Raw genomic sequence first — 24,715 nt, forward strand, 5'->3', positions numbered from 1 at the left:
GCGGCTTCCGCCGGGCGCCCCGCGCCCCAATGGTTATTCTGCAAGTATGTACTAAGTCATTTATGACATGCTTTACTGTGAGATACAGTTCTAAAGAAAAACATATTGTTTAAAACTCAGGCATAAAATATCTCATAAATTAACCAAGATAATCTTAACATAGTTAATAAAAGACGAATTTCTAATTTCCACAGTAGAAGACTGTGGAAGATAAGAGTTTATAATCTGAAAATTATCTGTGGGTATTAATCATTTGTCCAGTTAGAGATAAGTAATATTGTACATAATAGCTCATTAGGAAGAGATAGAAAAAGAACACTTATTCACACACTGTGAGTTCTTGTGAGACCACAGTACTATACTGTGCATAAGGAAACAAGCCCTTGAAAAAGTAAAAACAAAACAAAATTGGAAAGAGATGTTAAAAGTGAAGACATGGTAAAGCCAGTAATTTGGTGATGTATAGGCTTTACACAGTTCTTGGTTTTAGTCTTTTTTAAATTCATTCCAAAAAAAGATTCAGCTACTTGTAACATTTTGGACTTCCGTTCCATTATCTTGTTTTACACAATGAGTAATGGTTATAATAAATGTCTGAATTAAAACCTGTGTTGACAGCTGTCTATCAAATTGGCAAATTTATATTTAAACTTGTTTGTGTGTAAAATAGCTGAAAGCACATTTTTAGTCTTTTAGTTGGGAAAGTTAGTCTTGACATTCAATGTTATTATTAATATATGTGGACTTGGGACCAGCAATTAGCGTAATGGCTATGTCGCTGAACTGCCATGTAGTCGACTACGGTTCATGTCCTGGACCCGGTGGCTTAAAATTCACGCCGGGCACGTGTGCGTGTGTGCCCAAGATCCCGAGAGGAGAATGGAGGAGAAGGGATTGCGGCGTGGCCATCCCCCCTGGGGGGTGATTTCTCACTTTCTGTCTCTATGTTTCTCTCTGTCTGTCTGGTGAGCGCACACGCCCTATAGCAAAAACCTCTCAAAAAAAATATATATATATATATACATGTGGACTTATCCTTTATTTTCCTAGTTGTTTTATATTCTCTTCTGTTTATCTCCTTTTAGTTTTCCTGGTATAGTAGTCCCTTAATAATGTCCTGGAGAGCCAATTTTATCTTGGTAAATTTTTTCAGCATTTGTTTATCTTGGAATGATTTTACTTCTCCTTCCCATTTGCAGAATAATCTTGCTGGGTATAATACTCTTGGCGGAAATTGCTTTTCTCTCTGAGTTTGAAATATGTCTTCCCATTTTTTCCTTGCCTGCATTGTTTCAGTTGAGAGATCTGATACTAGTCTAATACGGTAGCCTTCATGAGTAACTTGGCATTTTTCTCTGGCCATTTTTATAACATTGTCATTTTTACCAATTTGGCAATAATATACTTTGGAGAGGATATTATAGCTACTTGGTGTGCTTTGTATTTCCTGGTCTTGGATGTCCACGAACCTCTCTAAATTTGGAGTTTTCCGCTTATATGTTATGAAATATGTTTTCTATACCTTTATCTGTCTCTACACCTTCTGGAATACCTATTATGAAGTTATTCAGCTGTTGCATGGTTTCTAGGAGTTCCAGTTTATTGTCCTCATTTTTAATGATTATTCTATTCTTTTCAGTTAAGTCAGAGGTTTTTTTTTTCTTCAAAGTCAGAGATTCTTTCTTCTGTGTGGTCTAATCTGCTGTTAATACTTTTGAGAGAGGGTTTGATTTCCTGCATCATATTATTTATCTCTAGAAATTCTGTTTGATTCTTTTTCAGTGTGTCTCTTTATGGAGTTCCTCCTCCAAGTCATGGGAAGATTTTCTCATCTCCCAGAACTGGCTTTCTGTTTTCTGTTGTATCTCATTGAGTTTTATGATAAATATTCTGAATTCATATGACATTTCTGTGATCTCTTATGTTTTACCCATTGTTTGTAGAAGTTATGATCCTTTGTAGGGAAGGTATTTCCTGATTTTCTCCCATTTCTTGGGGCTTTGCTTTGATTTTTAATCATCTGGTGGTATACTCACTTCTCCCTACTTCTTTGGAGAATGTTTCCATAGCTATGTGCTCCTGCACTTCTCTATGATATGTGTAAACTCTGTGCCATTTTCCCTAGTCTGTTATGGGGAGAAGTGTGAAATCCACAGTAGGAGTTTTGTGTTTAGGATTTCAGAGCAGAGTTTCTCTCCTTTTACTGCTAAGAAAGTTGTAGAGAAAGAATTCCTTCAGAGTCTCCTATTTTCTGGTGTTTGGTTCTTGCACACCCACATCTAACTACTCCCAATATGGATGGAGATTGAGCTGACAGGCAGAATGTTGGTAGTAGGCCATTGCGTGCCCCACAGTACAGAGCCCTTCCTCTCTCAGAGCAGGCTGGGTGGGCTCCCTGCTGAAGAGCTCAAGCTAAACGGCTGGCTTGGGCCTGCCTGTTGGTCCTGGATGGGTGAGGGGCACAACGGCTTCAGCACATGCGGGGCAGCAGCTCCTACCTTCTGTCTCTGTGATTGCTGGGTGTCCCTGTTGCTCCTTCTATCTCTCAGTACCACATGGCTTTCATCAGAGACTTTGGAGCATGATTTAATGTCTTTTAGGGCTTATCCCACCTTAGAGGTCTTCCATTTAAGCATTTTCCTAGCTAGTCTTCCGCATTTTTTTTCCTATATGAACTTTAATATTAATTTGCCTTGGTCTTTTAAAATATTCATTGGTTCTTTTGATGGTTATATTAAATTTGTAAACTAAGGAGAACTGACATCCTGATCGACTTGAGACATGCAAAGAAGTTACTGATACTTTTAGATCTGATATTCTCTCTTAGACATTTTATGTAGGTATCTTAGGTCATTAAATAAAGTAACAAATATTTATTGAGCATCTATTATGCCTTCTGCACTCCATTAGGCACTGAACAAGTAAAACTTAGGTTCTGTCCTCAAACAGCTTAGAATTACATGAGAAAAACAGATGAACACAGCTAAAACAAAAAGCTCAAGACCTCAGGTGAAGACCCATCGCACAGCTAGACCAGATATGCTATGTGCACTGAAAGGAAAGAGAAGTAATGAGGCCTAGGATAACAAGGCACTGAGACTGGAAGCATGTGCCCTGAGGTTGTATAAGGTGGAGTAGCAAGAAGGAGGAAAGAATTTCAATGAAAGGGATCTCTGATAAACGCTCAGACATGAATTGAGTGTGACATGTTTCTCAAGGCAAAAGAGGTCAGCCAGACTCTGCCTAACGACTGTAAAAGCCAACAGCCCTTTCTTCAAGCTTCAGAGAGTTATGTTTCAGTATTAGTAGTTTCCAATCCTAATTTTGTATTCATTAAACTTATGTTAGAGAATGTCAACTAGGATTCCAGATACTGGTCCTTTGGAATGGTTATTTCCATGCATTATTACCTTTTCAGGGAATAGTTTAGAGTGTACTATCCAATATGGTAGCTACTAGCCACATGTGCCTACTGAGCCCTTAGGATGTAGATAGTATAACTAAGGAACTAAATTTCTACTTTTATTTCATTTTAATTTATTTAAATTTTCATTTAAAATGGAAGCAATGTATTTTTGCTTTGAAGCCAACTTTATTGTTTGGGGAGTACTGTATTTTACTTTGACCAAAATATTGCGTAAGATATTATTGTATTGCAATCTGTGTTTCTACTTTGCTTTTTTTAAATGTGGTTACTGGAATATTGGAAATCAAATGGGTTGAGATTGTATTTCTCTTGGGCAGCTCTAGTCTAGAGCCCAATGGCTCAGGTGGTCTGACTGGCATCCTAGGGGAGCCATCTCAAATCCCCTGAATCTACATTTGACTAAGCTGCCAAAGTGAGTCTTAAGTACATCAGGAGAAGCACTAATCGAGATGACCTCAGATGACATCTCAGCCTTTGGAAAGTACTTAACATGGTCATCCTTCTGCGATGGGGGAGGGAGTTAGGCCCAGCACTGGGACCCCTGCCCTGCACTGTGACATCACAGAGTAAACCCTCTCTGTCACTTGGCCCCACCCAGACTGGTGTCCTGCTTTGGGACAACCTTAACATCCTGTTCAATCCACCTCACACCACCTCACCCCTCTGCTGGCAAGAGGGGAGCTGATTCATCTTCTTGCTAAGCACTCATTCTACTCAACTAAGAGCAGAGCAGAGGCTCAAAGGTCTTTGCCTCAGAACTACAGAAGTGAATGAGCATTCCCTCTCAACTGACTCAGAATGTTTGTTTCACCCAGGAGGTAGGTACAGATTACAGAAATCTCGTGATTATCTCAGAAGTGTAGTACCCTTAATTTTGAATTTGTAACGCAGGTTATGCTAATTCATCGATTTAGTTTATTACACGTGCTTCCAGTAAGAAGCTTAAGAACACTCTGAAGGGTTCACAAAATGGAATGAAAATGTGTTACTTGAACCTATATCTCAACCTCTGGCCTTTTCGTTATTCCATTTAAACTTACATTTTTCTTCCTTTTCCTCTTCATCTGCCTTTTCCTCTCTGTTCCTAAGGTTGGTTGCAGCCCTAGAGCTATTCTTTTTTCCTTACATCTGTATGATTCATACTGTCAAAAATCTGGTCCCTGGTAAAGGCCTAGTGGTGGTGGCAACTAGAGAGATGTGTATCACCCTAAAGAACTCAAAGCAGAATTGAGTTCTACACCAAGGAATGGTGAGGCGCCCCTAAGGCCCTGCTGGAAGGCACTTCGGATCTTGAATAAAAGCCATCTCTGGCTCTCTCTGGTCTCAGAAGATTGGGGAGAGTCTTCAGGAATCATTCCAGATCCAGAAAGACCCTCACAGAAGGTCAGCAGAGACATCTTGGCTTGTCTAGGGTTTCACCCATATCCAGAAATGGCCAGCCTGCCCTCATACTGAAAGCGCCACCTTTCAGCTCAAAGGGTTTCTAAAAAAGCAAATGGCATTCATTCCACACATCTGGCCTTTCTCAGGAGTGAAAATGAAGCCTGTAATTAGCAAAGGAACTAAAACACATACACACACACACACACACACACACACACACGACAATGTAGTGAGCTGTTGAGCTGGAACTTGGAGATCCTCAAAAGGGCAGGCTAACCTAGGTAACAGGCACTCCTGGGACTGTAGAACGGGGTGAGTGGTTCTGAAGAGCCATTGGAGCACAGGCTCAGGCAGCTTCCTTAATCCAGGAAAAGTTCAAAGTGATCAGATTGTAAATAGGAGAACCTTAGCAGTGGACGTGGGAGCGGACAAGAGGTGTGGTGGTTAAAGGTGCGGGATTTCCATGTGGCTGATGCGGGGTTCGCATCCCTGACTTGACGGCTTGCTTTGCTTTCTTGGTTTCCCTTTCTATCTCTCTGTCTGTCTGGTCAAATCAAAATAATAATAGTAATAATAATAACAAATGGAATTAACTAATTCTTTTACAAAAAGAAGAAGTGGATATGAACATGACAGAAAAAGCCAGTCATGGCTTAGAGCGATTTTTTTCTTTTTTAAATCACTGACTTCGGTGAGACACAGAGGGCCTGAGGGAAAGTCTGTTTGCTAATGTTGTGTGAGGACTTTCCGGTCAAGGCCCACGGCAGAGACGACAATGGTGTAGGATTAGAACAGGTAAAAGTATATATTGGTATAAGGTGATAGTAAGCTAACCCAGTAGCCTCGGTGTGGAGTTGGTTATCCCATCTAGGTTTGGTAAGGGCACTGATGCCTGCACAGGGGTGAACAGTCTAAGGAGGAGCTGCTCCCAGTACAGGCCCATTTTAAACCACGCATGACCGTGTGTGCCTGAGCAGTGTGGGACACAATCCTCTGCCTCATTCCATGAGAATTTCCATCATCTGGGCTTCAGCCTGAATTTTATTAAGGGTGATCGTGCCCTCTTTCCTGAGTTGGCACCCTTTTGATGACTCAGGTGGACAAGAATTTGGAATGTGGGCTCTATTTATTAGCATGTGGCCTTGGGCAAGTCCATGCTCTGACCCTGAACCCCATTTGGAGAACAGAAGGATGGCTGTGAGGATTGGAGATGCGTGTGAAGGGTCTGGAAGGGGCCCAGGGGCAGGACAGGCTCACTCTGCCCACCTCTTGCTGTTCACAGAAGAACTGTGAAAAGGGCCTCAGGGAGGTCACAGAACTTGACAAAATCTTGAGTGCAGCAGAGGTGGACAGGAACTAGAACTCAGACATGCCCGGGGGTTTGCAGTCACGAAGTCCCAACACGCAGACCCAAGAAATGAGGCCAAGAGATCCCCTTCCTCTGAACAGGAGCCAGGGACTGTGCCTTCAGAGAACTGGAAGTGGGGACAGGGAAACGGCTGTCTTTGGGCTGGGCAGCCACGCTGCATCTCCTGACCCCTGGCCTGGGGGGTGGGGGGGGACTTGATCCGACAACCTGGGTCTCCTCCCCCACTCAAGCCCGGCCATGCAGCAGCAGCAGCAGCCCCAGCTGCCTGGCCCCAGCCCCACACCCGGCGGGCCCGTTCTCTGGGAGGGCCCCCAGGACGCAATTCCCATCCGAAGCAGGAAGACTGGAGGAAGCAACAGCCCCGGCTCCCTGCCCCACCCGGTGGAGAAGTCCAAAACGGTCTGCCGCTGCCACTGGGCCTTGCCAAACAATTCAAAACACGTTCCCTGCGCGTCGCCGTGGCAACGCACGCCCGCTGCTAGGCGACCGGGCGCAGTAGTAAACCCCGGGCTCAGCTGGTTACTCATCCCGGGGGTGGGGGCCCAGGGAGCTGGCCCGGACGCCGTGGTGCCCGGGCGGCGGCAGGGGAGGGTGGGGCCGGAAAAGAAGGGTCAAGGGGAGCACACGTGGAAATGCGAGCGGAGGCTGGGCCGCACCCTGAGCACCCCTCCGAGACCACTCCCTTCAGGCCCCCGCCCCGCGCCCCCAGGAGCCCCCGAGCCTGCCGCTGGGCGCGGTCACCGACCGCGCGTGAGCGATTGGCCCCCAGGGTGTGCAGATGTGGCCGCCCCGTCGATTCCCGCCAGCTGCTTGGGGCATGGAAGAAAGGCGGCTTCCTCTCCTGGAAATGACTGCGTTAGCCAAAGCCCTCAAAGGAGTCTATTAAAAAGCGCAAAGGCGCGAGGAGGCCCCTCAATGCTTTTCTTTGGTCCTTACCACTGAATCTAAGTGGAAGTGTTCCCAGGTCTCGGGAACCCCGTTAGGAACACGGGAGTCGTTTTCATAGCGTGAGCATTTAAGATTATGTGAAACCTAAAACACGGCTACCCTAAGAATTACTGACCGTGGCTGGGCAGTTCCAGCATTGCTGGGCCACGTCCTGCAGGGTAGGAAACGCTTTGCCATGAGCTAGGCCTACTAGTGGTGGTATTCTTCCCTTCCAGGCTGGAAGGGAGATGTAGCTACGTCCTGTGTGAGGGCCGTCCTTGATCGGTGAAGGAGTAAAAATCTCAGGCACTGAAAAATAGCGGTTAGAGCAGCGAAATCTCAGAGTCTGAGATGCGTCACCCCAAAAGGGCTCTAATCAGTAGGGAATCACCCAGTTCGGAAAAGGACATGACATTTTCCATCCGTCACTGACTTTGCACAAACTGTTTGTATCCCTGTCTCTGTGAACTACAGATAATACTCGATCATGAGATCATTGCTGTTCTCTGGGCTCTGCTCGGCGTGAAGTAGAAATGTTTCCACAGGTGGGAGGAAACGGACTGGCAGAGACTCTGATGTAACTCAGCGCGTCTGTGTGGAAGGCTCAGGGTGTGTCCGCAGACCGGTGACCCCTCTGTAGCTTCTCACTGCTGGTGTACGTGCGAGGGGGAAAGAATCGCCTGCTTTAGGACATACTGGTTCATTCACATCCTCACCATAGGATTCCTAGTGGTATACATGTGCCTTGCTTTTGCTACAAATCTTGGTCCATTCATTCATTCATGGACGTTAAAACAGTGCTGGGCTCCGAGAACCAACAACGGATAAAATAGAGCTGCTAAAATATCAAGAAAAAAGTCTGGGCTAGCCAGTGATGAGATGGTTAAAGGGAGTAGTTGCCATATGGCCAACTGTGCCTTGGCATCCCAGACCTGCTGACATGAAAAACAGGCCAGGCACCTGTGCATGTGTGCCCAAAATCCCGACAGGAGAACAGAGGAGAAGGGATTGCTGTGTGATCATCCCCCTTAGTAGTTGCTTTCTCGCCCCTCCCCCCACACCTCGTCTCTGGCTAGTGCATGCACAATGTAACAGAACAAAGATAAAAGCCACATGAGAGTACCAGACAAGCATAGCCTGTGATAAGAGCGGTCCATGCTAGGACACGCGGGGACAGAGAACAGGGACGTATGGATCAGTCTCGGGGACAGCTTCAATGTTGACATTCCTTTTCAGCCTTTCTTCCAGTAACACAAAGGATCTATGGGGTATGGGTTAGAAATCTGGCTTCTTGGGACCAGCAGTTGGCATAATGGCTACATCGCTGGACTCCCATGTAGTCGACTGCAGTTCAAGTCCCAGACTCAGTGGCTTAAACTCATGCAGGGCCCATGTGCGTGCATGCCCAAGATCCCGAGAGGAGAATGGAGGAGAAGAGATTGCGGTGTGGTCATCCCTGCTGTGGGGTGATTTCTCACTCTCTGTCTCTCTGTGTCTTTCTGGAGAGCACACAGGCCCTATAGAAAAAAAAAAAAAAGAAATCAATCAATCAATCAATCAATCAATCAATCTGGCTTCTAGGAGAAGAGAGGTACTACTGCCAGGAAGGGCAAATGCACCGTTCTCAGAAAAAGATGCTAATATGGTTGCTGTGAAAAAACTCCACTGGCTCCCTTAGCCCGAGGCTTCAGCACGAGAGAAGCGATGTGGTGTACGACCTGCTCTGACTCAGTATTTTTACCCATCGTTTTAATGCCCTCTACTCTACAATGTAGTCCTAGAACGATAACTGGAACTTCTCTTTACAAAATATGTGTGGGTATCCATTGGTTCTCGTTCTGACTACCTAGTAAATGTGGTTTTGAACAGCACAAGGAGCAGTGAGTAAAGACGTTGGCAAATATAGGTTAGTCCCAACCCTTGGCTTTGTGATGTCATAAACGGTGGATGAGGTGCCCACTTGTCCTTGTGGAGGCCATCCTGAAATGGTAACAGTCCAACATACCAGAGCTGAACACTGCTTGAGATGTGAAATCTTTGTGTCGTGCTGAGTCATGAGCCTCTGAGCTTGGCCTAATTATATTTATGTTGCATTGACTAGCAATTACTTTTTCTGTTCTAAGAGAGGAAGGGGGGCGGGGGAATTAACATGCTCAAAATACAATGAAAGGAAGTGAGTAGGATGCTGGGATCTGATTTTTGTGGCCAGGGAGAGAAACTCGTGTTTTGTCAAAAAAAGGAAATTAGATGTTGTGCCCAGGGTCCTTGGGCAAGAGGAGCTTAAGACTGGTCACATCCAGCAGCCAGACATAAAATGCACAGCCTTCTAGGGGTGGATACAGACTTTGTGGAGGCCTAAAATAATACCATTTTGGAAGCCTTCTTTAAGAAAAATAGTATCAGGACCAGCAGTTAGCATAATGGCTATGTCGCTGAACTCCCATGTAGCAGACCGTGGTTCGAGTCCCGGACCCAGTGGCTTAAACTCACGCCAGGCGCATGTGTGTGCGTGCCCAAGATCCCGAGAATGAAGGAGAAGGAATTGCGGCGTGGCCATCCCCCTGGGGGATAATTTCTCGCTTTCTATCTCTCTGTCTCTCTCTGTCTTTCTGGCGAGTACGCACGCCCTACAGCAGAAAGCTCTCCAAAAATTGAAAAAAAAAATTTTAATCAAAAATAAAGAAAAATAGTATCAAATTGCAAGTACAAGTTAGGTAGTTTGGAAGGGGCCTAAGTGAGGGACTAAGAAGCTGAAGTTTTGTCAGTGTCATTCTGAATCCACCTCTGGGCTTCTCCCCATAGCACAGGGAAGATGCCGCCACGCCCATCCCTTTTCCCTGGCAAACTTCAGGCTACTAAGGCATAGGGGGTGCGGTTTAGGAGCAGAGGCAATGAAAACCAAAGACATTTGGCCTTGGCCGTGCCAAACAGTGACTCAAGCGGGATATGAGAAGTGTCTGCAAGTATTTGAAGGGTGTAAGCGCAGAGAAGGGAAAAGAATTGTTCACCATTCTGGGGAGGAAAAAGAATGAGGATCCAATTAAGGGAAGAAAAATGTGCGCAAAACTAATCATGAAACATTGGCTAACCGTGTTCTCTGATACGATGGAGTTGTATTTCCCATGGGAAGTATTTGAAGCGCTATTGAATCACTGAAGGCTGGAAATGGCCACAAAACAATGTGCTACAGGAAACAATCCTAGGAGACGTCCTCCAGGGAGTGGCTGGATGTCCCAGAGTTGATTCTGAGCCCTGAATTCCGTAAGGCTGACACATGGTATTCTGTAGATTAGCATTCGGGGAGAAGGCCAAATGAATGAGAAAGAGAACAATATACAGGGAGGGGCAGCCACCTCCACCCACATTTGGCTGGCTGATGGGAGAAGCTTGGGACTGAAGAGGAAAAATGTGAGGCCCTAGCGCCACCCAGTGTTGTGATGAAACTATGTGGCCAGGAAACCAATGGTCCATTTGCCTGTACAGTGGCCACAGCGTTGCTGCTGTTTTCTTCCAGAGGAGAGTGTATTCTGTCACAGTGGATAAAAGTCTAGCCACATTCCTGCTCCCTGTTCCCAAAAGAGAGCAAGCTCTATCACAATGCATAGTCATTAGGGCGATAAGGGAATCATGCTTGGACATAAATGATACAAACCTCTAAGCCTTTGAGTATCCAAATTTGCTTAACATGTTTGAGGAGAGTATAGAATATAGACTATACTGGGCCACCAAAACAAGACACAGGGCTAGCCGGTGGTTAATGTGGCTAGATCCTACATGAGCCATCATATGGGTTCAAGTCCCTAACCTGGTGGCTTGAAAAACATGCCAGGTGTAAGTACATGCCTGCCCAAATTCCTAAGAGAAAAATGGAGAAGATGGGACTGAAGCATTGTCATCCTCCTTGGGTACAGGGGAAGTGCTTTCTCACTTCTCCTCTCTCTCTTTCTCTCTAGCAAGCATATTCTCCTTATAGCAAAAGAGAAAAAAAGATACAAAGAGACTAATTTGGCTGGAATGTGTACTTCTGTGAAATTAAAGGAAACAGGCCTCTGGTTTCCCCAAACTAATAGCACAAATACAAAATGAGAAGAAGAAGAAGAAGAAAAAAAAAAAAAAAAACATGATTTAGTGGCTAAACTAGAAGAGAAGTGGCAAAAACAGGGCAGGATATTGAGGGTTTATAAAATGTAAACCCAAAATGAGACAAAAAGGTGTTATGTTACATGAATTATCCGGGAATATATTAAGAGCTTTCCCATAATGACCAATTTCTGGGCCTCATCCCAGAACTACTATGTAATGTCAGGGTGGGGTTCAGAAAGCTAACTGTTTTCCAGACTTCCAAAGATTGTTCTTCTATTTGGTCAGAACTATGAACTACTGCTCTAGCATGAAGAAAAGGTCTTTGAGATATTTACAATCAAGAAAAAAATGAGAGTGAACTATAAAAAGCATTGTGAGAGAGGTCCAATATGATTAGAACAGAGAGGAGAAAAATCTCTGTCTCAGGGAGAAAACAAAAAGCATTTTCAAAGAATGAGAGACTTATTGCGCTAAGGAGAGTAGGACACCACCGGGCTTGAAGAGGACTAGTGACATTCCGGGCGGAAGGAAAACCACTGGCAAAAGCACCGGGGATGAAAGTCTGCTGTATCCGGGGAATCACAGCAATTGCAAAATGTCTCCCAAACTTATTATCCAATGAGCTTTTACCATTTTAAGGACAGAAAAAGAAAAAGAACTTGTACTTCTGGGTAACTGGCAACAAGAAGGTATGCAGTCAACTCATTGATTTGTTGGCTTACATTGTCACAGTTTTAGAAACCCTTTGTGGGAAAAGTAGATATTCTCAGCTTTGTTTGAAGGTTGGGAGAAGAATGGTATAGAGCCATAGCATTACTGACCTTGAAGTTGCTTTCTCTTCGGTCCTACTCCATATCCTCACCCCCATGTACACCCAACGCTTTTACTCACTTTCAGCATTTGAAGTAGAGAAAGGTACTAAATATTCTCCACTAGAAGGTGGAGAACTTCATAGAACAAGGAACTGTTTCATGTCCATGGCTCCCTGAGGACCTTCACTGGATGCCAAACCCTGCTCAAGAGAATGGGAACCTCTGTAATAATGGTGACCCTATAATATTTGTGTGTTTGCTATAAAATCAAGCCCAACTCATTCATACCAGCTACCCAGGGGATGGCAGCTAGATGGAAACTAAGCCAGCATTTACTTTTTCCCTCTGCAAATGCATGTTCTTGCTTCTTTGTGCTTAATCCCAGATCCCCATTGGCAAGCTCTCCAGTGTAATCTCCCAGAACAGCTGGGCCCTGATTGCAGTGTCAATTATTAAATGCCCATGTTCCCTGAAAAGCAGCATTTAATCATGAGGCACTCAAAAACTATGAGATAGAAGAGTAGGGGATTAAAGGAGAGGGAGGAGGGTAGGAAGGCAACTTCCATTCCTGCAACATTAAACCAAAGGGACTTGGAGCACAGATGGCATCCGGTGGTTCTTCTGAATGCACTGCAAGACGCTGACCATGGCCAAGGTAACAATCCTCTCCACTTTGTGGCTCAGGAGATACCTTCCACACCTATTTTCTTCTGGTTCTTTGTCAATTTATTGTCCTTACTAGCTTATGCTAATTCAGAGTTACTGTGAATACAAGTTGATGAAAATATTGCTGACATATTGGTTGGCACCTATGTACTTCCTAATGACCTAAGCTCCTGATGGCAGAGAAGTCACTCTGTCCCTCTTCCAGAGAGTGAAGAGTCACCTTGACATGGGGTCTGTCAGCAAACACAAAGATATGCCTTTTCTCCTGGCTCTTATTTCTTTGGGATCATTCTAAGGAAATCACTGTGGAATTAGGTTTGTTCTTCCAGTTGAGGAAATATCTAGATCCCGGAGAGAAAAAGCATGTTTGGGGAAACGAATAAAATAGGTGACAAAGGGCATGGTACTGTAGGTGTTGGAGATAATTCTTGAAAAGGCTCTAGAGTGCGTTATTTAATTATCAGGAAGATTCATTCTTGATCATTCTGGAATGGCGCTCCTTATGTCTGTTCATGGTGGACGCTTCTCTAGAAGGTACCACTTTGAGCTTCAATCCAGGCTCTTTATCAAACTTTATTTCTCAGATTGCTTCTTCCTTAAATTGGTTGTCACCTCAGTGTAGGGTTCCTCATTCTTTCTCACTTATCAATAACTTGAACAATAATTTACAATTATGTGTAACTTGAAATGTATTGAGTGTATAATTAAACTTGGATGTGATAACAAAGTTTCCAAACCAAGTAAGATTGAAAATAGTTCTTGGAAATACTTCTTCGTTCACTATATAAAATAACTAGTGAAGACATTTTCCCTGAAAGTCTGTTTCCTATTCAAGTAATGGATATAAGAATAATTAGAAAGGAAAAAAAAAGAATGATTAAAAAGGATAATCTATAGTAATAAGAGTAATGCCTAAAACCAATAGAGTTTTATAATTAAAATTAGATTAATCCATTCTCTTTGGGAGACTGGAAAACTCCAGATTCCAGGAGCTGGCAGTATAAGATCTTTTCTCCTTTCAGATGTTCAGAGCTTTTGTCCTTAGCCAGGGTCACCCAGAGTCTTGCAAGGCCTGACAGTTCTTGGCAGGGTTAATCCTTGGCTTTTAAGGGGGGAAAAATCATATCTGACTGCTTTCCAGAAGCAGTTTTTATCACATTTTGTATAATGTTTTTTATATAAATATAAACCTTAAGTATTCCTTATTGTCAAAACAAAATGCAGTTTGTGGTATGCACTGTTTGATCTCTGGAAATTCTGAAGAACAAACTTATATTTCTAAGACAAAGTTTTCTGTTAAATGTCAAAACTGTTAAGCTGGGGGTGATGAAAGAGGCAGATTTATGGGCCTGTCCATTCGTTATGGCTTTATTTACATCTCCTAAGCTAAGCAGATTTAGGTCTGATTAATTCTGATATGAGAGATCCCCTGGAAAGCTCAAGATGGTTTACTTTAAGAAGCATCTGTCAGCAATTAAGCCTGGGCCTCTTTTCTATTCAGTGTATTAATGAAACAGTATAAACTGCTCTGTAACACAAAGTGTGAGACCTGCCAAATTTCTTTATTTTCCTAAGTCAAATCAATCTGACTCCAAGCCACCACCCAACAAAGTTGGTCAATCTAATATGGTCATTTTTTTAGGTTACGCTTCTCTTCTCTTAGGCTGAAATTGACAATGAGAGTGAGGCTCCAGTCAGAGCCACACGGGCCACACTTCTGTCTGCTGCTACATACTGTGTCCCCCTACGAGTTGGGCACACGGCTGCATCAAGCTCCAGAGAGGCCCATCCAGGGTCTTCTCTACCACCCACTCGTGTGGTCCAGGGCACCCGCCGCATGGTGTTACAACCATGACACTTGCTGTCCAGTCTCATGGGCACCATGCAGCCACCTCCCATTTGAGATTCAGTCATCCAGTGGCAGTAGATAGAAGCTGGGTCCAGATCGTAACTTCTCTCAGGACCAACTAACTCCCTGTTCTCTACAGAGGTTCCAGCAGCCCCAAAGTTTCCACTCGACCCACCCCACCCCACTGGGTAATCCAGATTAACACTGATGATAGGACATATTACGCTTAAGTTCTTTCAGAAGAAATCTGTCATGCAGGGGAGAGGACACCAACAGCTCCGTTTGGTGCAATAGCAAACAGCTTGACCAGTTGGTGCTATACTACCTTCCATTGAAGACAAAACCGCAAAGAATGACTGCAAGAGTATTTTGAGTGCTTCCAATTCTCTTTCTAAACTTTTCTTCTCTAAATATATATCATTCTAATTTTTCTAAGTTTATACATAAAAAGCATAAATAGAAAATGTTATATATACTTTTTATACACACTTAGAAAATGATATATATACATGTATACATATTCATATATATATGTATAGATTAATCCGTGGCTTAAGCATATTCTGACCAAGAATATTATTATTTGACGCTTATTCAAATCATCCTCAATTCAATAAGCAGTTTAATAGTGAGTGTCTAATGTGAAAAATTCTGTGCTAGTCGTGGTATTCGGAAAGACAGATGTGCAGCCCAGCACAGTGATGCAGAGACGGGTTGCTGCTGCATAATGGCTGAGGCTGCACGGAGGTCCAGGTCTGGCTCCCAACCCAACCTAACAGGTGGGGCCTGGTGGCGTGTGCCTGTGTCCCAGCTCGTTGGGAAGCTGGGGAGGGAGGATCACAACTTGGTAACACTCTGCCAAAAATGCCTATTTTTCTATCTCCCTTCCACATGTTGACTCACTTTCTGTCAAAAACAAAACAAAACAAAACACAGGTTTAGTATCTAATGGCAGTTTGAATGAAGCCATAAACCTTAGAGGGGATTGCAAATAAATGTGAAAAAACAATTGGCCTGGGACCAGCAGTTAGCGTAATGGCTATGTCGCTGGACTCCCATGTAGTCAACCGCGGTTCGAGTCCCAGACCCGGTGGCTTAAACTCACACGGGGCGCGTGTGCATGCGTGCCCAAGATCCCAAGAGGAGAATGGAGGAGAAGGGATTGTGGCATGGCCATCCCCCCTGGGGGTGATTTCTCACTTTCTATCTCTCTGTCTCTCTCTGTCTGGTGAGCGCACGCACCTTATAACAAAAACCTCTCCAAAAAAAAGAAAAAGAAAAAAAAATCAATTGGCCTTAAAACCCTTGCAACCCTCATTTCTCCTGCAAGGTGTTAGGTAGGGGACCTTCCTCAAGTAGCTGGGACTTGGGCTAAGCCTCAGGAGAGGCAGGATTTCAGTGGACAGGGACCAGCCAGCACAGAGAAGTAGAGATTAAGATAATGCCAGACAGAACAAAGTATAATGACTCCACTGTAGCACGTGTTCTGAGCAGTAGATGGGGTAGCCTGCAGACTCCAGCCTGTGCCCTCAACCAATAGGCTGAGCTGGAGAGCTGCCCGTGAGACCCTGCTATGTCTCCCACCACAGGACACATGCATGTCTTTCCAAGGTTCGCCAGCTGGGGGCCATGTGGGTGCAATTCTCATGGTCTGAGGCAGAGATGGAAGATTTCAATACATTCACGACCAATTTGTTCTGACTTGGGCCTCCTTCATCATTTGCCCTATCAGATGGATCATCTTATCTCCACTTCTGTGTGTTGTGTTTTATGCCCAGAGTCCAGCCTGTCATTATTCAATCTTCGCAAATCATGGCTTCTTTCCTGCTGGAGTCTCGCAACGTCCGACTAGATAAGCACCAGCTAGGGTGCCTGCTCCTGGCGCCTCCTGGGGAAAACTCGCAGAGGCCGCTTCTGCCTATCGGTGTTGGAGGAGCGTGGCCTGAGCCAAGGGAGCCACAGGGCAGTGTGCCTACATCTCCTGGAGGCTCCGACATGGGCTCTCCAGCTCCCCTCCCCTCCTGTGTCTTGTCTGTTACAGATGGAGCTCCCGAAGGCCCTCTCTGGCCAGCGGACACTCATATCTGCCGTCCTCAGCATGCTATCACTCAGCCTCTCCACAACATCCCTGCTCAGCAACTACTGGTTTGTGGGCACACAGAAGGTGCCCAAGCCCGTGTGCGGGAAAGGTCTGGCAACCAAGTGCTTTGACATGCCGATGTCCTTGGATGGCGGCATCGCCAACGCATCAACCGAGGAGGTGGTGCAATACAGCTGGGAGACTGGGGATGACCGCTTCTCCTTCCTTACCTTCCGGAGTGGCATGTGGCTATCCTGTGAGGAAACTATGGAAGAACCAGGTAGCAGCCTCGGCCCATCTGCCTGGGGCTTAGGAGCTTGCCTTCTGTGGCATGTGTGGCTGGGGTGGTGGTGGTTATATTTTTTCAAAGGTAAGGGTGGGACAGGCAAGAAAACCAATTAGGATAGCTTAGGGCCAGGGCAGCAGTGGGAAGCACAACACTCCCCCAGGGAACAGCTCAGCACCTTTCACCTCTGTGTTGTGTCTCCTCCCCACAGAGCTCCCTTTCCATAAGGTCAAAGTCCTCCTCCTGGCTTTTTCACCTCCTCCCTTTCTAGTAGACTTACTGACTTAAAACTGCATGTTTAAAGTAGCCTTAACCTTAAGGGTTTCTGTTAGACCGTTTATAATAGGAGAATTCCCATTCTAGTGAACTTAAATTGCTGCTTAGAAACAAAACAGAGAAAGGAAGATTGTAGAAAAAGCCCTGATTAAGCCTGAATGTAAGTTTAAAGAGTAACTTCGTTTCTACAGACTGATTTTCTCAGTGTAGGATGAACGGATCACAGCAGAGACCACCTTTAAAGCCTCTTCCTTTCCCTTCCCAAAAGAGTTTTCTCCTTCTAAGTATTATTGTAGTTCCCAAAAGAGTTTTCTCCTTCTAAGTATTATTGTAGAGATTTACCCGGTAAGGAATTGAAGCCCAGTGAGGATAGTTAGGCCATGTGAGGTCTCCTGGTGCTCAGTGAGACTGAGCAGAGCAGGCCCTGGTCTATGGGCTGGTCAGCCTGCACTCCACAGCTCAGGAGGTCTGAAGCTGGAGACCCCTCTTCCAGGCTTGGAGCAGTCAAGGTCACCTTATAGCCTGGGAAGAGAGCACCTGGGAGCAAGGTTTCCTTAATGCCCAGAATCGTGCGCAATTCAAGACCTACTATTCCTCCCAATATGGAGCCAGGCTAAGAGAAAAAGGAAACAGGAATTTTTTTCTAAATGCGTGTGTGTATGTATGTGTGCATGTGTGTGCACATGCGGGAGCACATTTACATTTATATTCAAGTTACTACTTTGCCACTTAGCAGTGCTGCAAACCAGTCCTGGAAACAACTTAGAGCCATTTGATGGCGTGGTTATAGCGGCCACGGAGGTATTAACACAGGGATCATCACCTCTTCCTGGCATGGGAAACAGAACACTCACCTATGTGGCATCGTCGGGGCAACAGCTTTCTTATCAGAAATAGAGGAGAAAGAAATTAATCCCGGACGTCTCTGGCCTGGCTATCCATTCACCCATGCATTCCTTCCTGCTTTCAAAGAGAGGCATGTCTACCATGGGCAGGCTCCAGTCAGAACCAATGGAGCAGCGGCACCAGGTGGGGATGGGGAAGGCTTTCACGCGACTGTCCCAGGAAACACCTCCAGGAAGGTGTACCTTGTGTGTTTCAGGGGAGAGGTGCCGAAGCTTCATTGAACTCACACCACCAGCCGAGAGAGGTGAGAAAGGACTACTGGAATTTGCCATGTTGCAAGGCCCATGTTACCCCACTCTCCGATTTGGAGGGAAGCTGTTGATGGAGAAGGCTTTCCTCCCCCACCCTCCCTTGGGGCTCGTGGCAAGTATGTGTCTGATTATGGGTTTAGTCACCGTTAAGTTGGGGCTCTCCCTGTCTGATCTAAACTGCACTATGATCTGCTCTTCTTTCCTTCTGGGTCCCACAGGGTGACAAAATTTCCCCCAGAGCTGACTCCCATTCATGGGCAGAAATACAAAAGAGGAACCACAGGGATACTAAAGTTCTCTAGTAGAAAACCACCAGCCCTTACCAGCTCTCGTTGCCAAGTAACCATGCAGTAAAGCTTAGGTTTTCCTTTTTTCCCTCCAATGACTTTTTGGTAAAATGAAAGGAAAGCAGTGAAGGAAGTTGGGAGGGATAGAAGGAGAAAGGAAACAAAATTTCCCCAACAGTATTTTCAGACATCAAGTTTCCTTGATTACATACGGGCCGTTGAGCAGAAGGGGAGCGGTGGGTGACATCAGAAGAACCTCGAAGGAAGTACAGTTTCTCACTGGGGTTAGCTCTGTCTCCTTCTCCCCTTCTCGGATGCTGCTGGGCTTTTCCCTTCCAACAGCATCACGTGCTCGCCACTGGCTCAGTTGAACTGTCAGGGTGAGATGAGGATGCCTCCTCCCTCTGGTTCCAACAGAGATCCTGTGGCTATCGCTGGGAGCCCAGATCGCCTACATCGGACTTCAAGTCATCAGTTTCCTCCTGCTACTGATGGACTTGCTGCTCACAGGGAACCCTGGCTGCGGGCTCAAGCTGAGCGCCTTTGCTGCCATTTCCTCTGTCCTGTCAGGTGAGTGACTCTGAAGTGGCAGAGGGTGGTGGGTCCTCGGCCATCTTTGAAGTACTAGTTGGAGGGCTTGGTCTTTATCCTGTGGGAAGGAAGGAGAAGCCCAAAGGCAGTATAAAGAATAGAAATCAGAAGCTGGCCCTGGCGCCTTGGGGTCAAGGGTGCTGGGTCTCACATGGTCAACCACAGTTGAATCTCAGCCTAGGCAGCTTAAAAAATATGCCAGGCATGTGTGTGTGCCCCAAATGCCACCAGGTTGGAGAAATGGAAGAGAAGGGACTGCAGCGTGACCACACTCCATTGGGGGATACTTTCTCTCTTTCTCTCTCTCTGGCAAGCACAAGTGCCCCCTGGCAAAGGAAAAAATTAAAAGAAAGAAAGAAATGGAGATCAGAGACACATCATGGGCATCTTTAATTTAGAATTGAAAGAGCATGCAAAATTGTATATTGGTTCATCATCTACTTTACAAAATAATTTCTCTCTAGATTCCTTTATTTGAAGCTGCTTTCTCCGTATATAAAATCCATTGTTCCATTTCTCAGTTGAGACATACACACAGCTTTTAACACCGTCTCGGCTGGGCAGAATGAAGAATAAAACCAGTGCTGGGGTATGATGGGTGGCAGGAAAGGGGACCAGCAGGCCTGGAAGCAGCAGCAACCCAGAGGTTTTTCCTAGCTCTCAACCTAAAGTTTGGGGTAACCTATTGCAAAGACATGCATTCAAGGGGAGGCCCCAGTGCAATCTCCCTGGAGATGTGGTGGCTTCAGGGTAAGGAAACGGCCCAACACAGGCTGCGCGTGCTGCATGCGTTTGGTCCCAAATCCCATTCCTGGTAGGCGGCAATGACAGCCTTTCTCTGCCTTCCTGTTCGTCCTGCAGGCCTCCTGGGGATGGTGGCCCATATGATGTATTCACAAGTCTTCCAGACAACTGTCAACGTGGGTCCAGAAGACTGGAGACCACATGCTTGGAACTATGGCTGGGCCTTCTAGTAAGTGCTCATCTCCCCTGAAACTCTTTGGCCCCTTCCCCAGTCAGTCTTCATTACGTTTTATACCCTTGACTAGATTTCATCTTGCCTTTTCTTCATCCGAATCCCAGAAGTCTGTCAGTCAAACATAGGGCTGTTCTTTGCCTGCCTTCTGAGGAGGGACAGAGAGGGAGGAGCTCTGGTTTGTTTGGGAGGATGTTGTCTTTCCCATTTCCTGCTCAACAGCTGTGGCAGTTGTTTCTTCATCTGACATGTATGTCGCCCTTGGGAAATGAGACTGATTTTGTATGGCTTCCACAAATAATGCTGTGTATATATATATTCTACAATTCAAGGTATTGAAAACAGAGAAATGAAGACGTAGCCATGAATTTACATTTAATTCCATTTCAGTTCTTCAACTCTGCTGAAGAGGAACTTCTTCCTCCTTTCTCCATTGTTATTCTACTGAACTCTGTCAGAAACCCAACTTCCCTACCACAGTTATCCTCTAACGCTTAAAGAAATAAGAGGTGTTAGATTTCTCTTCCAGAGAGAGAAGCAGGAACCAAGACAAAACACACCCAAGCCTAAGTATTGCCTTTGTTCAAGAGCCTTACTGTCTCCCCGAGGAGCACCCTTTATACATCGCAAGGTTACCAGCTCAGACTTCTGCTAACTGTCTGGTTTAAGATCTGAGTACTTGCAGTTCACAGAACTAAGTCCAAGTTTCCATTCTCACAGAGACAGTGTATGGAAACCTACCCAGCTGTTATATTCTACCTCTTTCCTAGTGGTATATGTGCCGTTTGGTTCAAGAATCATTAGTCTATGCCACCAGCCACTGCATCACTTTCCAGACCCACCATTTCTCACCTCTTCTCTAACTTCAAGCCATTGCCAGCATTGCAGCTGTGGAGCTCAGGTTATAAACACCCCAATAAAAGCATCCAGCCTGAATTTACTTAGCATGTCAGAGACAGAAAACAGGACCACGTGGTACCAGCATGTGGCCTGGCTTTAACCATCACTTGGCCTCATGAAATCCCTCCCTAACCTCACAAAACTTCCTGTTTCCTGAGCTTCCCAGAATCATAGTGAGATTTAGTGGTTTGACTTTCCAAGTTTTCAGGAATGTGTTTGATATCGTTCCCTGGTGTCTTTTTCTCTTTTCTGAATCCATTCAGCTTCTCATCCTTCCATTATAAACTTCCATAAGCCAAAAATCACACTGCTTTTATAATAAGCAAATTCCACTAGTGCAACCTATAATACCTCCAGATTTGTAGTAAATGTTTTCCTGAATGACTCTCAGATGGTCGACTCTGAGGACCATAAGTTTACTAAGTTCGCAATAAAGAATGCGAAAAATAGATTTTTCCCAGCACCTAAGGGGAGGAATGTGTGTGTGTGTGTACTGGGATAAGAGAAGGAGAGAATGCATTAGGCTATGTCTACTCTATACAGCTGAGCTACGGATCTCTGGCATCTTAGGGATTTTACAAAGGTAACTGCAGCTTCAGAACATGAGATTGTGTGTTATACACACACAATTATAATACACAGCAGATATAGCACTGACAAGTAATCAATTCAGTGAAAACAATCCATTAAGCTTTTTGTCTGATTTTATCCTACATGAGCCTTTATCTTTTACTACAAAGTAGCCGGAACATATCCATCAGAGACAGACCAAATTCAGTCCTCTTGCTCACAGTTCTTTACTTGAAACATGGTGGAAACAGCATTCTCAGGACCTTAAAGCACCTAAGAGTCATTAGTTAGTCTAACAGGAAGGTATCATGGCATTTTTCTCCAAGGAAGTCAGCCTCACATTGTCCCCTTGTTTTATATGTTTGTCCCTAGCATGGCCTGGGTTTCCTTCACCTGCTGTATGGCATCAGCTGTCACCACCTTCAACACCTACACCAAGATGGTGCTGGAGTTCAAATGCAAGCATAGTAAGAGCTTCAAAGACAACCTGAACTGCCAACCAAACCACCACCAATGCTTCCTTCAGCAGCTGTCCTGTACAGCCCACCCAGGGGGCCCTTTGACCAGCTATCAACACTATCACCATCAACCCATCCGCTCTGTCTCTGAAAGCGTTGACTTCTACTCAGAGCTACAAAACAAGCAGTTTCAGCAAGAGACCACCCAGGAGCTCAAAGAAGTAGTTGGGTCACCTGTAGAAGAAGGGCAGTGTTAGGAGTTAAGTGGGTTTGGAGAGCAGGCTGAGCCCTACCTTATACATCTGTTTCTTGTTAACACGTGCTTAAGCCAAAGTTTGTCTCTCGAGCATGATGTTTTACCGGCTAAGAAGAAGGGTGTCTTAATGTCCCCACCCGTGTAGTAGCTAGGTACCATTGCTCCCTTTCCCTCTTCGGCTGTCTAGATTTACCCATCCCTCTTATTTTGTGCATCCAGAACCCTCTTTTCTCATGTACTGATTGCTTATGTTCCCGATTCTGGGCTAAGTAATAGAGATAAAAAGAGGTGTGAAATACATGTGCTACCCTTAAGGGTCTTAGAAATCAGGTTATCTGTCCAGAAATTGGAGGCATGGAGGTGAGCAAATTCATGGCATATTCATTGTGCGTTTGAATTTTTCTGGAAGTCACGGATTGGACAATGGAAATGCTACTAACTGCTTTATATGCAGAACAGATGTGCTCCTGCATCCACACACAGGAGGTACCATAAATGTGTTTTGAATATTACCCTAAACGCCATTAGAAGATAGCCTACAGCATCAGGGTCAGGGTCCCCTTTAGAACTGACCCACCAAGGCCCTTAGGTGACAGTATGGTCCCCCAGTGGTGAATCAGGTCGGGACTTCCCCAGTGAACAAGGCCAGAACTTGAGATCCTCTCTGGAACCCCACCTCTTCATCCCTTTTGAAAAACTTACCCTATCCCCTCCATAAAGAATGCCATCCTGGGCCAGGTGATGCTGTGGTGGTTAAGGCAGCTGGGTCCCACATGGCTGACTGTGCAGCTCAAGTCAAGGACCCAGCAGTTTGAAAAACATGTTGGGTATATGTGCATATGTGCCCAAAATCCTGAAAGGAGGGAGAAATGGAGGAGAAGGAATTACAACATGGCCATCCACCATGGAGGATGGGCAGGGGAGGGCTAGTGAGTGCATGTTACTCTAGCCAATTGAAAAAGAAAAATGCCATCTTTCTGCTCACTCTGTCTCTTTTCCATAAGGAAAAGGAAACCATCCTCAATGGCTGGGAAGAATGAGACTGGCACACAAGTATATTCCTGTACATGGTGTTTATTGTTCTGTAACAGTTCACATTTTGTATAGTGCTTCCTGACAATGTACCAGCTGGCTCTTCACATTCACGGGGTTGGTTGGTATCACCATACCACACTTTTAGAGCAGGATGGGGAAGTTGTCTCAGGTCTGCAGGGGGTGGTGGCGATGGGTGGACTGTAAGGGAAGGAAAGGGAAGAGACAGGGAGGAATGGAAGACCCTTACATTTGCAGAAGTCTTTACTATTTCTAAGCAGTGGTCACACTGGCTTTGTGAGCAACCCCATGTAGGAACTGGGAAAAGAAAGGAATACTTCCTATCTAGGTTATCTGGGTGAGTGGTTGTCTGCCTGCAAGAAGGAAGTGTAGGGACACCTTCGACAAGAGACCAACACCTACATTGGTCAGATGACACTTCCTGTCCTTGGCCACCACTTAAGCCCTTCTGTACTGGCTGCAAAGGAAGAAGAAATCTAGCACTTGTAATGAATTTAGCAAAGAGAGATTCAAACTCATCAGAGTCCAAAGAATTTATGTTAAATTAGTTTGTAAATAGATGTTAGGCTTTTCTAGCTTCCTCTTATGTATTTCTAGGATTCATCCTGCATAAACACAGTCCTGGCCCAAAAAGCAATCCCACCAAAACATGTCTCCCATAAACAGCTTTGCATTTTACTCCTACCCAGAGAGGCTGGCTTCCCAGAAAGCCCCAACAGGGCAGAGAATCAGGGTATGCCTGGACAGCTCAGCCAGGCCACAGATCCACCACTCACTCTATTCAGTCCACTATTAATTAGTCTTAGAAATCTATACTACCCAAGCTAGATCCTAAACCCTTATGCCCAAGTAGACTCAGACCCTAGAAATGAACCTGGAATTATCCCCATACTCTGAAGTATCTTCTTAATTACTACCCCATAATCAAGCTGGACCCACACACGATTTCTATGGTGCTGACATCAAATTTGCTTTCAGGGTCTTAATGGAGAGGTGCCCAGACAACATGCCTGCCTGGATCTATTGCCACCAAGTTCCTGATAGGTCATAATGCCTATCGGTGGGCAACTAACATATCCCTTTAAATTTGGAATCCACAATTTTCTCAAGTCCCCTTACTAACACCAGAAAGATACAAGCCCAAGTAAAGAAAGAACCTGAGTTGTACTCTGGAGCGACCTATCAAAATGATTCAAGATGAAAGGCAAGTTCTTCACCAGCTAACATGAGATTTTTCTACTGTATAAACAATAACCCAATAGGAACAAAAAATATATACATAAGAAGGGGAGAGTAAGCCCTGGAGATA

The 24,715-nt window shown here is 45.1% G+C and overlaps 1 protein-coding gene across 2 annotated transcripts; it reads left to right on the forward strand.

The window, feature by feature from the left end:
- The first annotated feature begins 4,030 nt into the window (after nt 1-4,030).
- Nucleotides 4,031-22,447, forward strand: GSG1 (germ cell associated 1). Of its 2 annotated transcripts, none has more exons than XM_006164781.2 (6): nt 4,031-4,245; nt 16,558-16,876; nt 18,261-18,431; nt 19,020-19,172; nt 20,055-20,166; nt 22,012-22,447. In XM_006164781.2, exons 1-6 carry the CDS (start codon nt 4,198-4,200, stop codon nt 22,352-22,354), a joined length of 1,146 nt encoding a protein of 381 aa, XP_006164843.1. In that variant the 5' UTR covers nt 4,031-4,197; the 3' UTR covers nt 22,355-22,447. The 2 variants fall into 2 exon arrangements, with proteins under 2 accessions (XP_006164843.1, XP_006164844.1); XM_006164782.3 differs by having other exon boundaries at nt 18,261-18,308.
- The last annotated feature ends 2,268 nt before the right edge of the window (nt 22,448-24,715 follow it).

The sequence above is a fragment of the Tupaia chinensis genome, unplaced genomic scaffold (genome assembly GCF_000334495.1).
Source record: "Tupaia chinensis unplaced genomic scaffold, TupChi_1.0 Scaffold143728_1, whole genome shotgun sequence".
Taxonomy (NCBI): domain Eukaryota; kingdom Metazoa; phylum Chordata; class Mammalia; order Scandentia; family Tupaiidae; genus Tupaia; species Tupaia belangeri.

What these genes read in the sequence shown, in the direction of transcription:
- GSG1 (XM_006164781.2), top strand. Translation starts at nt 4,198, where the DNA reads ATGAGCATTCCCTCTCAACTGACTCAGAATGTTTGTTTCACCCAGGAG. An exon ending in ATGTTTGTTTCACCCAGGAG is followed by an intron (nt 4,246 to 16,557) that starts GTAGGTACAGAT and finishes TGTCTGTTACAG; the next exon opens with ATGGAGCTCCCGAAGGCCCT. An exon ending in AACTATGGCTGGGCCTTCTA is followed by an intron (nt 20,167 to 22,011) that starts GTAAGTGCTCAT and finishes GTTTGTCCCTAG; the next exon opens with CATGGCCTGGGTTTCCTTCA.